The sequence below is a fragment of the Halichoeres trimaculatus genome, unplaced genomic scaffold (genome assembly GCF_033239565.1).
Source record: "Halichoeres trimaculatus isolate MK-OKI-2021-1 unplaced genomic scaffold, fHalTri1.1 fHalTri1_scaffold_17, whole genome shotgun sequence".
Lineage (NCBI taxonomy): Eukaryota > Metazoa > Chordata > Actinopteri > Labriformes > Labridae > Halichoeres > Halichoeres trimaculatus.
The window spans coordinates 30,651,095-30,664,464 of record NW_027437195.1 but is presented as its reverse complement, the minus strand read 5'-3'; the positions used below and the strand labels follow the sequence as shown (position 1 = coordinate 30,664,464).

Here is a 13,370-nt window from a genome sequence, read left to right as displayed (position 1 = left end):
ATAACTTGAAACAAAACATTTTTCTGGACTGGTCAGGGGACTGTGGCTCAGATTTAGTCTAAAAAGACATTTTTAGCAGGAAATAAGACAAAAACACTTGATAAGATTTCAGGTTTTTGCAGCGTAGAGCTTGTTGATACTCACCTCCTTCACAGAGCGGACGTCACGAAGCAGATCAAAAATCTGTAATCTGAAAAAAAAAAAAACATTAACTAGCCCTGCCCCCCAAAAAATAAAGATATCTGGGTATTTAAGACCAGCATACAGTGTTTTTTACTGAATTTCAGACTTTTTAAGGATGTGCAGACGCCCTGTGAAGGCTCAGTAAAAGCAGGCGTTTCCTTCTGCTGCTGGACTATCGCTCTGAAATCAAAACACACGCCGGCTTCAGTAAAGCAAGAGTGCAGTTAATGTTTTATTACATATAAAAAAGAGAGAGCAACATCTGATTCTCCAAAACAAACCCAGCAGCTCAGCAGATCCACCTCCAGCTGCACGCCAAAGTGAACCTTGGATATAAAGTCTGCAGACGGATCGTTTTCAGGCATCTGGTACGCTGTGGCATGATGGGAAATGGAGTCTGGTTTAAAAATGTTCGAGCCGTCCTGGACTCCTCTCCACCTGCACGGACAGACGGCGTGTGTGAGAGAGGATCGGGTCATACAGACTCGCTCTGATTGGCCGTTCCTACACGCTCAGCACGAGCAGCTTCCTGCGTCTTCCTGCTTTCCAAAACAAACTGTTTCCTGTTCAAACACAGACGTGTGTGTGTGTGTGTGTTCAGGAAGTCCAGGAGAGTAAATGCTTATATACGTTAACAGTCTCACACACACACTTCAGTCTGACGCGTCCTCAGTAGTGTTGGTTTCATACATAAATATCATTTAAAAAGGTTAAAAACAGCTTTGATTCTATTGGCTCTTTTCCTTCCTCTGTGTGTGTGTGTGTGTGTGTGTGTGTGTGTGTGTGTGTGTTCAGATAAAGCTAAATGTTGACAGCATGTCTGATTGTCTCAGCTCAGACTGCCACAAACAGGCTGGAGATCAGTAACTGACTTATCAAAGGCCATGTAGTGTGTGTGTGTGTGTGTGTGTGTGTGTGTGTGTGTGTGTGTGTGTGTGTGTGTGTGTGTGTGAGCAGTCATAATGGGCGTTAAAGCAGTGGGATGTCTTACTACATTAAACCATGTGTGTGTTTTCACACTCAGTAACAGTCTACAGCTCGTTCAGGGCGCAGCGTTGTGTCGTGGCGAAGGCTGGCGTCCTCAGATCCAAACGTGTCAGATCCAAACGTATCAGATCCAAACGTTTCAGATCCAAACGTGTCAGAAACGTCTTTGTGGACGTGACGTCAGAGCGAGGGATGAAGGCAACCACAGAAAAGAATCGGAGCGAAGAGGAGGATGAGGCTGGATGATATCTGGACTCTTTCTGTCGGGGTCTCCTCTCTGCTGCTCCCTGAGCTCCTCGAGCTCTCCTCACGACTCCTTGCCTTTCTCCAGGGAGCTGTGGATCTTGTCCAGAGTTTTCTTGATGCGCAGCGCCGTCAGCCGAGCAGACGGGTTCTGGTACCAGCACTCCTTCATCAGCTTGACCAGAGCCGAGAGAGTCTGACGGAGAGAGAGGAGGAAACATCCCAGCGTTAGGAAGAGGAAGCTGTCGTCATGGTGATTTAAATACAGAGTATGTCAGATTGATAAAACTAAACTGTCTGATTCTTTTAGCTAGAATTAGAAGAAAAAATATTTATTATGAACTGAAATGGAAAAACTTAAAAGTCAAAGTTCTTAATTCATTTTCAGAACTCATCAAAAATCTTCAACTTTATCAGTCGAAAAATGAAAAAAAAGACAAACTTTTATCATAATAAAGACTTTAACTAGAGTCAGAACTCAAGATTCAGATCTCAGAATTTTTTTCAGAAAATCTAAAATCTGTGGTCTGTAATCTGAGAATTCTGACTTTTTATTTCCCGAGAAAGAATTTTGAAATTATCTTTAAAGTCATTGAAAAACACATAAAAATTCTGACTTTAGTCTTTAAAAATCTGAGTGTAAAAAATACATTTTGGCATGTAATTCATAATTCTTAAAAAAGGTAGAACTTGTTTTATTTTTCAGAATTTAATAAATAAAAAATAATTCTGATAATTTGAAGATTAATATCACAAAAACTCAGAATTCAGACAGAATCAGAGTCAGACATTTGATCCTAAATGTCAAATCTTTATGAAAAGTCAAATATTTGTTGTTTTTTTGTCCTGAGGTAGAATTTAAAAAAATAATCTGAGAAATCTATGAAAGGATTCTTTGAAAAAAAAAAAATCTGAAAAAAAATAAAAAAATAATTCTGAGTTTTGAGAGAAAATTCAGACTTCTAAAACTTCTGGGACTTTTTATCCTAGGATAAAACTCTGGACTAAAAAACAAAATACTGACTTTACTGAATCCTTGGATAGTAAAAAAAAAAAAAGTCATAAAAAAAAAAACACCAGAATTCTGACTTTGTCCTCAACATTTTAAGAGAAATAAAATCAGTTTGGAAATGAAAGTTAAAATCCTCGGGAAAAGTCAAAGCTCTGACTTTAATCTTTTTCTTCTGGATAGACGCTTTAGAGTCAATGATCATGATACATCAAAATTTCATTTGGCAGCATCTCTCAGCAGCAGCAAAAGAACTTAAAAAGGCAAAAAAAACAGAAATAAATAATAAATGCAAATTTAAGTGTTTACATAAATAGTTGTATAGGTGTGTAAAAGTCATTACATAATTAAAATCTAGAGAATAATTATCTAAACATAAAGTTTTTTTGTGTATATTAAATTCTATAAGAAATGTCTAAGTTTCAATTCTTAATATTTTTTTTTTAATTTTTGAAATGTCAGGGCTCAGTTTGCAAAATTAATGAAATTTCAAAAATCTGCAAAATTTTTTACAAGAAATTAAATTTTTAAATGTACAATAAACGGCTATTTTTAAAAAAATTGCAAAAAATAAAAATAAATTAAATTAAAAGTGTAATTCAAAAAAGATAAAAAGTTCTAAAAATCTTTAAAATAAATATAAATGAATAGACGGTGCAAGTCAGTTTGATTTTTTGCAGTATTTTGACTTTAGCTTTGAATTATCCCTTTAAGAATCGTCAGGTAAGAAACACAGGTGTGAAACAGACAATCCTGGGACAAACTGAAACGTTTCTGAAGTCTCGTTTGTTTCCTGGGACGTTTCAAACACTCACAGGATCTGAGAACCAGCGATTGGGAATGAAAGGCCTCTGCTGCTCCACACACACCACCTTCCTCATGTCCTCGAAGCTGGGGTCGTTTGGCACCTGGTCGTAGAACGGAGGCTTGTACTCCTCCACGATACCTGCAGCCGGAGACAGACCAGATCAGCAGGGAGCAGGGACCAGAGGAAGACCTGTGTCTACATCAGAGTCCAGAAAGAGTAAAGACGCTCAGAGGGGGCGGGGCCTACCGTTGCTGTAAGTGCGTCGTGCGATCTCCCACAGAACCAGCCCGAAGGCCCAGATGTCCACGCGCTTGTAGGCATCGAAGCAGTCGGTCTGGATGGTCTCGTCCAGCACCTCGGGCGCCATGTAACGCTTGGTGCCAACCTTTGGGTTGTTGCCCACGTCCAGCAGGTTATCGGCCTGGGAGTGAGTCACAGCCAGCCCTGCAGCAGAGTCAGCATTAACACGTGAACACATGAATATGAAGCAGGTAAACACATGAAAACGAGTCAGATACAGTATCCTCAGGGTTTATCTCTGATCACTGAGTATAAAATCATCTTTCTAAAGAAGGAGAAGATGGATGGAGCATGAAATCTACTGATAAAGAGCTCAAAGTTTGACAGAGTGAGCAGAGAAATGTCGACGTGAAGCTCTGACCGAGGTCTGCGATGCAGCAGCGCAGCTCCTTGGTGACCAGGATGTTTTTGCTCTTCAGGTCTCGGTGAGCGATGGCCGGCTTCCCCTCCGTGCCGAAGATCTCCGTGTGCAGATGAACGAGGCCGCAGGCTATCGAAGCCGCCATGGCCAAGCCCTCTGTGGTCTCCACGGCGACCCGCTGCAGGTAGTCGTACAGCGACCCGTTCTCGTGGTAGTGCGTGATGAGCCACAGCTGCGTGCTGGAGTTACGGGACGTCATGTCAGACGCCATGAACCCTGCAGAGACAAGAAAAAAACATCAATAATCAGTTTTTTCTCAGCGTCAGCTCCAGTGGAGCACGTTTTGCTTCGTGACTCACCCAGGATGTTCTCGTGTCTCAGCAGCACCGTGTTGTAGATCTCCGTCTCTCTGAACCACGACTTCTCGTCTCTGGAGGAGAAGATCTTTACAGCCACGTTCTCGCCCTGCCACTGGCCCCTCCACACCTCCCCGTACCTCCCCTTACCTGGAGGAGGAGGAGGAGAGGAGAAAGTCAGAGACAGGTTTTAACAGAAGAAGGAAAACAGGAAGTTTTCTACGTTCTGAGATTTTTAAAAACAGATTTTAGGATTTTTCTTTTCTTCACTGTTTTCTGTCTGCAGCAACTTTGACTTTATCTGCAGCAGAAAAAAAACTCCTGACTTGATTTTAGCAAAACTAACGTGACTTCCTGTTTCAGGCCAAGCTCCGCCCACTAAACATCAGCTGATCTTAACTCCAGCCCCAATATGCTTAAACTTCTTCATCTAGACCTCCTTAAACCCTCCTCCTTCATGCTCTGCCTGATTTTATCAGGGTCATACATGTCAAACACATCTTTGCTGATGCTCTCCCTGCCTTGAATTTCAAAGTGAGTGTTGAAGGGTTGGTTGTAACCTGACCGCCTTTAAAGTTATTGTTTGGATTGAAATAATCCATAAAATAAACATTCTGGAAAGGCCGTCCTTCTCCTTCAGGGTTAAAAACTGTTCAAAAGAAAAATTTTACAGAGTGTGTTCAACTCGTTACGGCAGATTTCAGAGGACTGAATGTGGCGAAAAGGTGAAGATTTGGTTCATTTTCACTTTTCCAACACGTGACGTTCTTGAATTGACTTTTTCTACCTCCCTCATCTTCAGCTTCTAAGTCCCTGTGAGGACTTTCCAGAAAAGCTCGTGGTTTTCCAATCAAGGTTTTTATAGTTAATGAAAACTAACAAAAAAAAACAAAAAAAAACAAGGAGTGTAAAAACATTTTTGTTCACTTAAATCAAAATAAAAAAAATGAGGCTTTACAAAAATGGTAACCAAAACTGTAATGTGAGCTTACACAATAACTAAAAAAGGCTAAAATTAAAAAATATTCTGCATTTTGGGGAAAACAGGCATCTGTCTTTTTTGAATTTGAAGGCTTACAAGAAAAACTTTAAAAAACAAATTTAAAACTGGATCATTTTGGCTTTGATGCAGCCGTGCGTCTCTGTGCACTTCTTTGCCTCCAGCACTGCCCCGCCCAAAGCGCCATCTGATTGGTCACACACACAGCCATGGCTCGGGTCACAGCCAATCAGCAGTGAAAGCTGTGCATGCACAGTGCAGCCCCAGTTTTTTAATATTTCATTTAACCTGATTAGTCAGCTGCTGAGCCTGGGAGCTCAAAGGCTTTAAACTAAGTTAGGCGTTGGAGTTTTTATTATTCAAAATTTTGACGCCAATATTTTCATTATCGGTGATTCGGTGTCAGCTTTAAAAAAAAAAACATTTTGGTCTATCTCTGATAAAAACTGATAAAAACTGAAATGGAAAACATAAGTCAAAATGTCATAAAAATAAAAGATGAAGTTTGTTTGTTGTTAATGTGTCTTAAGTAAAAAGGAAAACCTTTGAGAGCAGAGCTGTTAAAAACCATCATGTGTGCTGTGTCTGCTGTTTGTGTTACATTCTGTTGGAGAATTAACGCCAGCTCTCCTTCAACACAAACAGAATATTAAAAAGAAAGAGTGTTATCTTAAATCTATATGCAGTACCTACCTACACACTCCATCAGACTGATCTGTCTGGCCACAGTTCTCTGGACCAGGAAAGGAAGACCTGAGCCGCTGCCTGATGTGCAGGAGTGGTCCAACAAGTCCTGGGAACAGATCCAGAGATCAGGTGTTAGGGGGGGGACACAGACTCACACGTCACCTGCAGCATCCTCTGGTGTCTTACAGCTAAAGTGCTGTCTCCAACGTTGGAGGTGATGAGGCCGTCGATGGCTCCCTGCTCTGTGTCAAACTCCTGCAGCCTCTGCAGACGGCCGTGGTGGAGCCTCCTGCAGGCCAAAACTGACACTACAGACAGCAAACCCAGAACCACCACTGGACCCAGCACGAAGAGAGCCAAGGTCTCCACACGGTACCGGACCGGCTCTCCCTCTGGAGCTGTGAGCAGAATAAAATGAAAACTCAGAGATCTGTCTGTCTCAGGGGTCTGCATCCTTTACTGTCAGAGGAGCCGTTTTTCCTCAGCTCAGCTGGATTAAAGTCACTTAGGAGCCACAAAATCTACTTTATCTTCACAATAAAGACAAAAAAAGTGGATAAAATTCTGCACATAGTAAGAATCTAGTAAATAATTATCTTAACATTAAGTTTTTTGTATTTATTCAATTCTATATGTGATGTCTAAGTTTTAAATTAAAATACATTCTTTCTTTTTTGAAATAAAAAATTGAAATGTCATGACTCAAATTGCAAAATTTACGAAATTTAAAAAAACAAAATTTTTCAAAATCCTTGACACCTAAAAAAATTGCAAAATTTTTTCAAAGAAATCAAATTTAAAAAATTTACAATTGTCTAATTTTTTTAATTTAAAAAATTTGCTAAAATTCTATAAATTTGCAAACAGTAAAAATTTATAAAAACTGTTATTTTAAAAAGTTGCTAAATTTTCAATACAATGTTAACATTTCAAAAACTTTGAAAAAAAAAAGATTTTAAATGTTTTGCAATATTTAGAAATTCAAAAAGTTGGCAATTTGTAAATATTTGTAAAAAAAATTGCACAATCTTTAAATAAAAAGTTTTTTCCCCAAAATTTGAAAAAAAAGTCAAAAAAAAAAAAAAAATATATAAAAGATTGCCAACATTTTTAAAGAAATTATATTAAAAAATGTGCGATTGGCTGATTTTTTTAAATTTCAAAAAATTTGCTAAAACTTTATCAATTTGCAAAAAAATAAATATTTATCATAATTGTAATTTTAAAAAGTTGTTAAATTTTCAAACAAAATATTAACATTTTAAAAACTTTCAAAAATAAAAATGGATTTTAAATGTTTTGCAATATTCAAAAATTTAAAAAGTTGGAATTTGGTAAATATTTGTAAAAAATTGCACAATCTTTAAATTAAAAGTTTTTCCCCAAAATTTGATAAAAAGTCAAAAAAATTAAAATAAGAAAATTTGCAAAATTTTTTAAAAATTACTGGAAAGCCTTTTCTCTAAAGATTTGATGCAAATTTAGCTTAACAAAATGTTAATATGCAAGTTTTTTTATTAGTGTCAGTATCTTTAATCATCAATCCCCTCTGTAAGAAAAGTAACAATTCTTTATTTCTTTAATATTTTTTAAAGCTACAAGTAGCCACTGCAGGGAGTCAAAGAGCCGCAGGTTGAAGACCCTTGGTCTATCTCCAACCTGACCGGCTGGTGATGATCTAGCACCCACCTGTTGGAAGCAGAGACATCAGTGAACTCCTGTTGGTGTTGCCGTTGCACATGTGCTGCGAGCAGCAGATAATGGCTTGGTGGAAGGATGGAGCGGTGGAGCAATGCAAACGGATTTTCTCCAACCCCTCCAGGCAGCCGCGCTCAAACTCCACCCCGCCACCGCCACCGCTGCTGACTTTAACGGAAGAGAAGCAGCTGGAGCCGTGGCACTGGGTGTCCTGACATTTAGGAGTATCACACAGGCACACTAAATGTCCATCTGTGGGAGAGACGGCAGAGCTTCAACACACACACACACACACTCGTGTTACCACATAAAGGTGACGAAGAGCAAAGAGAGCGTACCTGAGCCCTCAGCAGACGTCTGCAGGGTCTGCAGCAGGAGCAGCAGGAGGACGGGGACGCTGCAGATCTCCATGTTTCAGTGCACTGACGGAGGAAACACAGATCAAATGAGAACACACTCTGGATAAGACGATCATACTGTGCATCCTGTGTGTGTTTAACGAAGATCACTGGATAAAACGATTAGTTCAAAGAGTTCTGCTTATTTAGATAAAAGCTCTCGTTTATTACACACACCCTGGTTACGGGATTAACTGCTGTCACTTCAAAGACACCACCTGCACTGAAATTTAACAGGTCAATAATCTAATTAAACGCTTATATAACTATATGATGATCATAATTAGTTTAATGATCTAATTATTAATCTATTGCGAGCTGCAGACAGAACGGAGCCTTTATGTGACTGTGTCATTAGGTGGAGGTCAGCAGCAGGAGCCTTGGACCATGATTTACCAGAGGCTCCATGTTTTTTTTCTATAGTACTCATGTAACTCTTCAAATCCAGATATAAAACTGCATCAAAATGTCTTTAATTTATAGTTCAGTAGCATCTCTGCAAAGCTGCTAAAGTAGAGGGACAGTAACAGGTTTTAGCAACATTGCCAAAGGAAACAACTTTCCCGGAGCGGTGTGAGAAAAAATGATACCACAGTATTTTTTTATTACAGCGGTGTCGCTCCATACCACGGTGCTTCTTTCCTCCAGTTTTGTGCAGTAAGTTAGTGCCAATATACCATCTTAAATGAGCTGTACAGCTCTAAATATGCATGAACTATCACACAATGTGTCATTCACAAAGTCGTTCAGGAGCCACAAAATCTACTTTATCTTTATAATAAAGACAAAATGGATAAAATTCTGCACATTGTAAGAATCTAGTAAATAATTATCTTAACATTAAGTTTTTTGTATTTATTAGATTCGATATGTATGATGTCTAAGTTTTAATTTAAAATACATTCTTTTTTATTTTTAAGAAAAAAATTGAAATGTCAGGACTCAAATTGCAAAATTTATGAAATTAAAAAAAAAACATAATTTTTCAGAATCTTTGACACTTAAAAAAAATTGCAAACATTTTTCAAAGAAATCAAGTTTTAAAAATGTCCAAATGTCTAATTTTTTAAATTTCAAAAATTTGCAAAAATTCTATACATTTGACAACAAAAAATATTTATAAAAAATGTAATTTCATAAAGTTGCTAAATTTTCAAAAAAAATGTTAACATTTCAAAAACATTCAAAAAAAAAATGGAATTTAAATATTTTGCAATATTTTAGAAATTCAAAAAGTTGGAAATTGGCAAATATTTGTAAAAATTTGCAAAATATAAAAAAAAAGTTTTTTCTCCAAAATTTGATAAAAAGTCAAAAAAATAAAATAAAAAAAGATTGTCAACATTTTTAAAGAAATTATATTAAAAAATGTGCATTATTCAGTTGTCATTAATCAGTTTAGTAGAGGTGTTTTCTGCAGCACATGGTGTTACGCTCTGAAGTCTGCACGGATGGACAGAGAATTAGCTCATTTAGGCTACGTTCACACTGCAGTCAAATGTGACATGAATCTGATTTGTTCCTGACAGTGTGAACAGCACAAGTCACATTGAATCTGACCTTTTCAAATCAGATTCAGGCCACTTTCAAATGTGGTACTAAATCAGATACATATCTGATTTTCTTGAATGCGACCGCGGTCTGAACAGCCAGGTCACATTTAATGCGACTTTGACGTCATTCTACAGCAGCAGTTTACCTCAGGGCAAATGTTTTCAAAGTCACTTCATGGACAGAACATAATTAGAGGTTAATATAGACATGATTATTAAAAAGTGTATGTTTTTTTTTAAATAAATAAAGAGTTTTAGTTTTTCATCCAGCTACAAGCTCGATCAAACGATGCTTAAAAGGACGAGTGATGAGAGAAAGTGAGACACACCCAATAAAGGATAAAGGTGAATGAATCGTACGTTTGTATCATGATATCTAACAAACTTAGTTTATGAACACTGCGTCGACTTTTTGAATGGATTAATCAGGCTAAAATAACAGTTTACAGGACGCAGAGACACCGATGATCCACTGCTGTCCATCTCATCCGTGTGTATTAGGGCGCTGCTGTACTTTCCTACGAGACAGCGTCAGTCAAAGATCCGTCTGCTCCTGTCTGATCTGCCCCCAGACAAACTATGAAACATTAGAACAGATGACAAAACTAAGTTTTTGCCTCTTTGTTCACCTGTTCAGCGCACTACATCTCTGAGATGTAGCAGGGTCAGCGGGAGAGACCCCGGTGCTGGAGAGAGCGTCCGCCTTAAGGTTTATAAGAGATAAAATAAAGCCATAATTACTTTAATAAGAGCTCACTCAAGGTGAGCTGCTGTAACATCAGGTTTTGCGTTATGGAGACAAACTTTCCAGCATTGTGAAGCACAGTTTTGCTCTGTGTTTGTTGCTCCTCATCACACCGTGCTGTGCGTGATGTCATTAATGTTAATCTGAGCATGCGTATCACTTCTGAAGTGCGAGCTGTTCACATCACAGTCTGCAGTCAGGTCACATTTACAGGTGTGATCTGAACAGCTAAACACAAAAATCAGATTTGAGCAATAAATCAGAATTAAGCATTAAGGGCTGCAGTGTGAACGTAGCCTTAGACTAAATGCAACATTCACCTGTAGACGTGCAAGTTATTTCAGATGGTGTCATCATTTATAAGTCATGTGACTTGCTGAATTTGCTTGAAACTACATGAAAGAAGTGGAAAGTGTGTTTGATTTTATTTCTTTTTCTGTCCATCTTTTTGCTAGCTAAGGTGGATGACCCCGTTTGAAATAACCTACACGTCACATCTGACCTTTAAGGTATATATGTGTAAATCATTTGCTGTGCTTCAAGCAAAAACCTCTTCAATTGTTTTCTGCCTCTTTGGTCCAGTTGAGAAAAATGTGATGCCAAACATTCTGCAAATTTTACAATACATCTGTTTTGATCTATGTTAAACCAAAAAACTTCCAAGAAAAATACATAATTCTCCACAACTGTGATACCTAATTTTCTGCCACACCTTAGCCCCGCTACAGCCCCCGAGCTTTACCCAGAATGCCTTTGTTTACTTTCTTTTTTTAAACAAATACAGCATATACTACTCCAGCAATGCCAGATATGACAGCAGATGGATATTAGAAGCAGTATGCAGTGTTACCACTAGGAGGAGCTACTTGTTGCTGTTTGCTGAGACACAAATAATCAACAATGTAAAATAAATGAGACTCAACTCCCCTTACTACTCAATGTGTTTAACTTAAAGATGACCAAAATAACGGACAGCCAGACAGAGCCCAGCCCAGATACAGAGTACGTTTTACTTAAACCCACAACAGTAAACATTTAGAGTAAATAAGGGCTGAATAACGGGATGTGGAGGGCTACATGCCTGTGTTCGCCTTGGGCCCCCAAACTGCTGAATCCGCCTCTGCTAACTAATAATACAAACTCCGCTAGCAGGCTAACGCTCTGATTTCAATGTCACGGCCTCTGGAAGAAGAAAAATAAGCGTTAAGCAGCAGTTAATAAGCAGCAGCTTTCTCTTCAGACTGTAGGCCTGTTTATTTGTTGGAGCCGCTAAAAGAGCCATTAACAGGCCGTTTTATTGTCCGTCCGGAGCCGACTGAGAGGCGCCATCAGGCAGACCTCTGCTGTTAGCATCGAGCTAAGCACGAAGCGGAGCCAGCGGAGCTCCGAGCGAACACGGCGGGAAAAAGCTCTCACCTGCCGAGCACACTCCGAGAGGAGCTCCTAGCTCATCCTGCGGGCTCCTGTGGTCCTCTTTCAGCTTCAAATCATCGGTAGAAACGGCTCTTTCGATGGAAACAACCGAGAGCAGGACACAGCCCAGCCCACCCGCGGACTACAAAACGTCATCACAACATTATCACCGAGATGCATTGTGGGGCGGATGAGTCCTCCAACAGGTTGTAAACGCGATCACCCGAAACATAAACAGAAGTAATTCATTTATTATTGACTTTTTTTTTCTTCATCAAAGCAGTGAAATCTAAATATATCAACATGACTTAATAAATGTGTAATCACTTCTTTTCCAAATTTGTTTTGATAGGGATACAATGAGTTGTTATTATTTAGTATTTTTATCATCTAAGAAAATTGTTTTCTACTTTATTTTACCCAACGTAGTAGTTTAGCATTTTAGACAGTATACATTTAAATTTAATGTGCAATACTGTCTGTTTGTGCTGTTTTTTTTCTCACCTTGTCTTTTTTTTTTTTAAATTGTTTACTGCTCTATATGCCTTTAATTGCCTGTCAGAAATAAATAATTTTAAAATTGAATTCGATGATAGTTATAACAATACCTGTACTTATATCGTGCATATGATACAAATAATAATAATAATAATAATAATAATAATAATAATAATAATAATAATAAATAATAATAATAATAAAATAATAATAAAAAATAATAATAATAATAATAATAATAATAATAATAATAATAATAATAATGATAATCCAGCAATTAAACAGTGAAAAATGAAAAAAAAAAAAAGATGTATAACCACAAAATGACAGGTGAGGGGAATCCAGGCAGCACATGAAGCCAACAACACAGACTGAAATAGTTGAGTTGTGATAATAATGATAAAAGCCAAAATTTAATAAAGATGTGATGAGAAAGTTAAGATCAGTAAAATAATTATGTAAAATAGTAAAAATGTGGAGGATAAATACAGGTAAAACAATAAAATAATCATTAAACATAGAGGAAAATAAATCTTATAGTGTGTCGATGTGTTTATATTGAGCGTCATTTATGTTTTGTTGTTAACTTGCAGCTACTTTAACCAGCTGTTTGACTACAGGACAACTTAAAGCTTGTTGTAAAACCCTTTACAGAGGCAAACACTGATATCTCTTCATTAAAAGTACATAAGACCTCGTCATAAGACGGATATTTACATAATTTGTTTGAATGTCTCAAACTCCTGCTTTGGCTTCCAACACTGTAAAGAAATCCTTTGTTAACGTTTTCCACAGCAAAGACTGACATGATGAGGAATATTGGAGACAAAACACCCAATTTAACATTTCTGTGAATAAGCTTAAAGTTAGTTTGAAGGCTGGTTCCTTTAGGAAAAGACAGAGCTTCCTGAAAGTGAAAATAGAAACTGAGTTGGAAGGAATACTTGAGGTAACAAAGCGACATTATGATAGACTGAAAATTCTTACACACATCCTTAAGACTTTGATTCTTTTTATACATTGGAAACCAAATAAATGATTTCATTGTTGAACAAAGAAATACGCAGCTAGAGAACTAATGTGAACAAATGTTTCGTTCAAAAATATTTTTGTGTATTTCATTTTTCATTT

At 37.6% G+C, this 13,370-nt stretch overlaps 2 protein-coding genes across 2 annotated transcripts in view; one reads left to right on the top strand and one right to left on the bottom strand.

Moving 5' to 3' along the window:
* The window catches only part of otomp (otolith matrix protein), a 28,339-nt gene that overhangs the window by 906 nt on the left and 14,063 nt on the right, over positions 1-13,370 (top strand). The gene's annotated exons all lie outside the window — the stretch shown is intronic.
* On the bottom strand, positions 384-11,930 carry acvr1l (activin A receptor, type 1 like). The gene is made up of 10 exons (XM_074691687.1): positions 11,745-11,930; positions 7,971-8,054; positions 7,624-7,884; positions 6,121-6,332; positions 5,941-6,040; positions 4,251-4,397; positions 3,892-4,167; positions 3,477-3,674; positions 3,238-3,368; positions 384-1,609 (listed from the first exon to the last, which is right to left on the bottom strand). The coding sequence occupies exons 2-10, from the start codon at positions 8,041-8,043 to the stop codon at positions 1,478-1,480; spliced, it is 1,530 nt and encodes a 509-aa protein (XP_074547788.1). The 5' UTR covers positions 8,044-8,054; positions 11,745-11,930; the 3' UTR covers positions 384-1,477.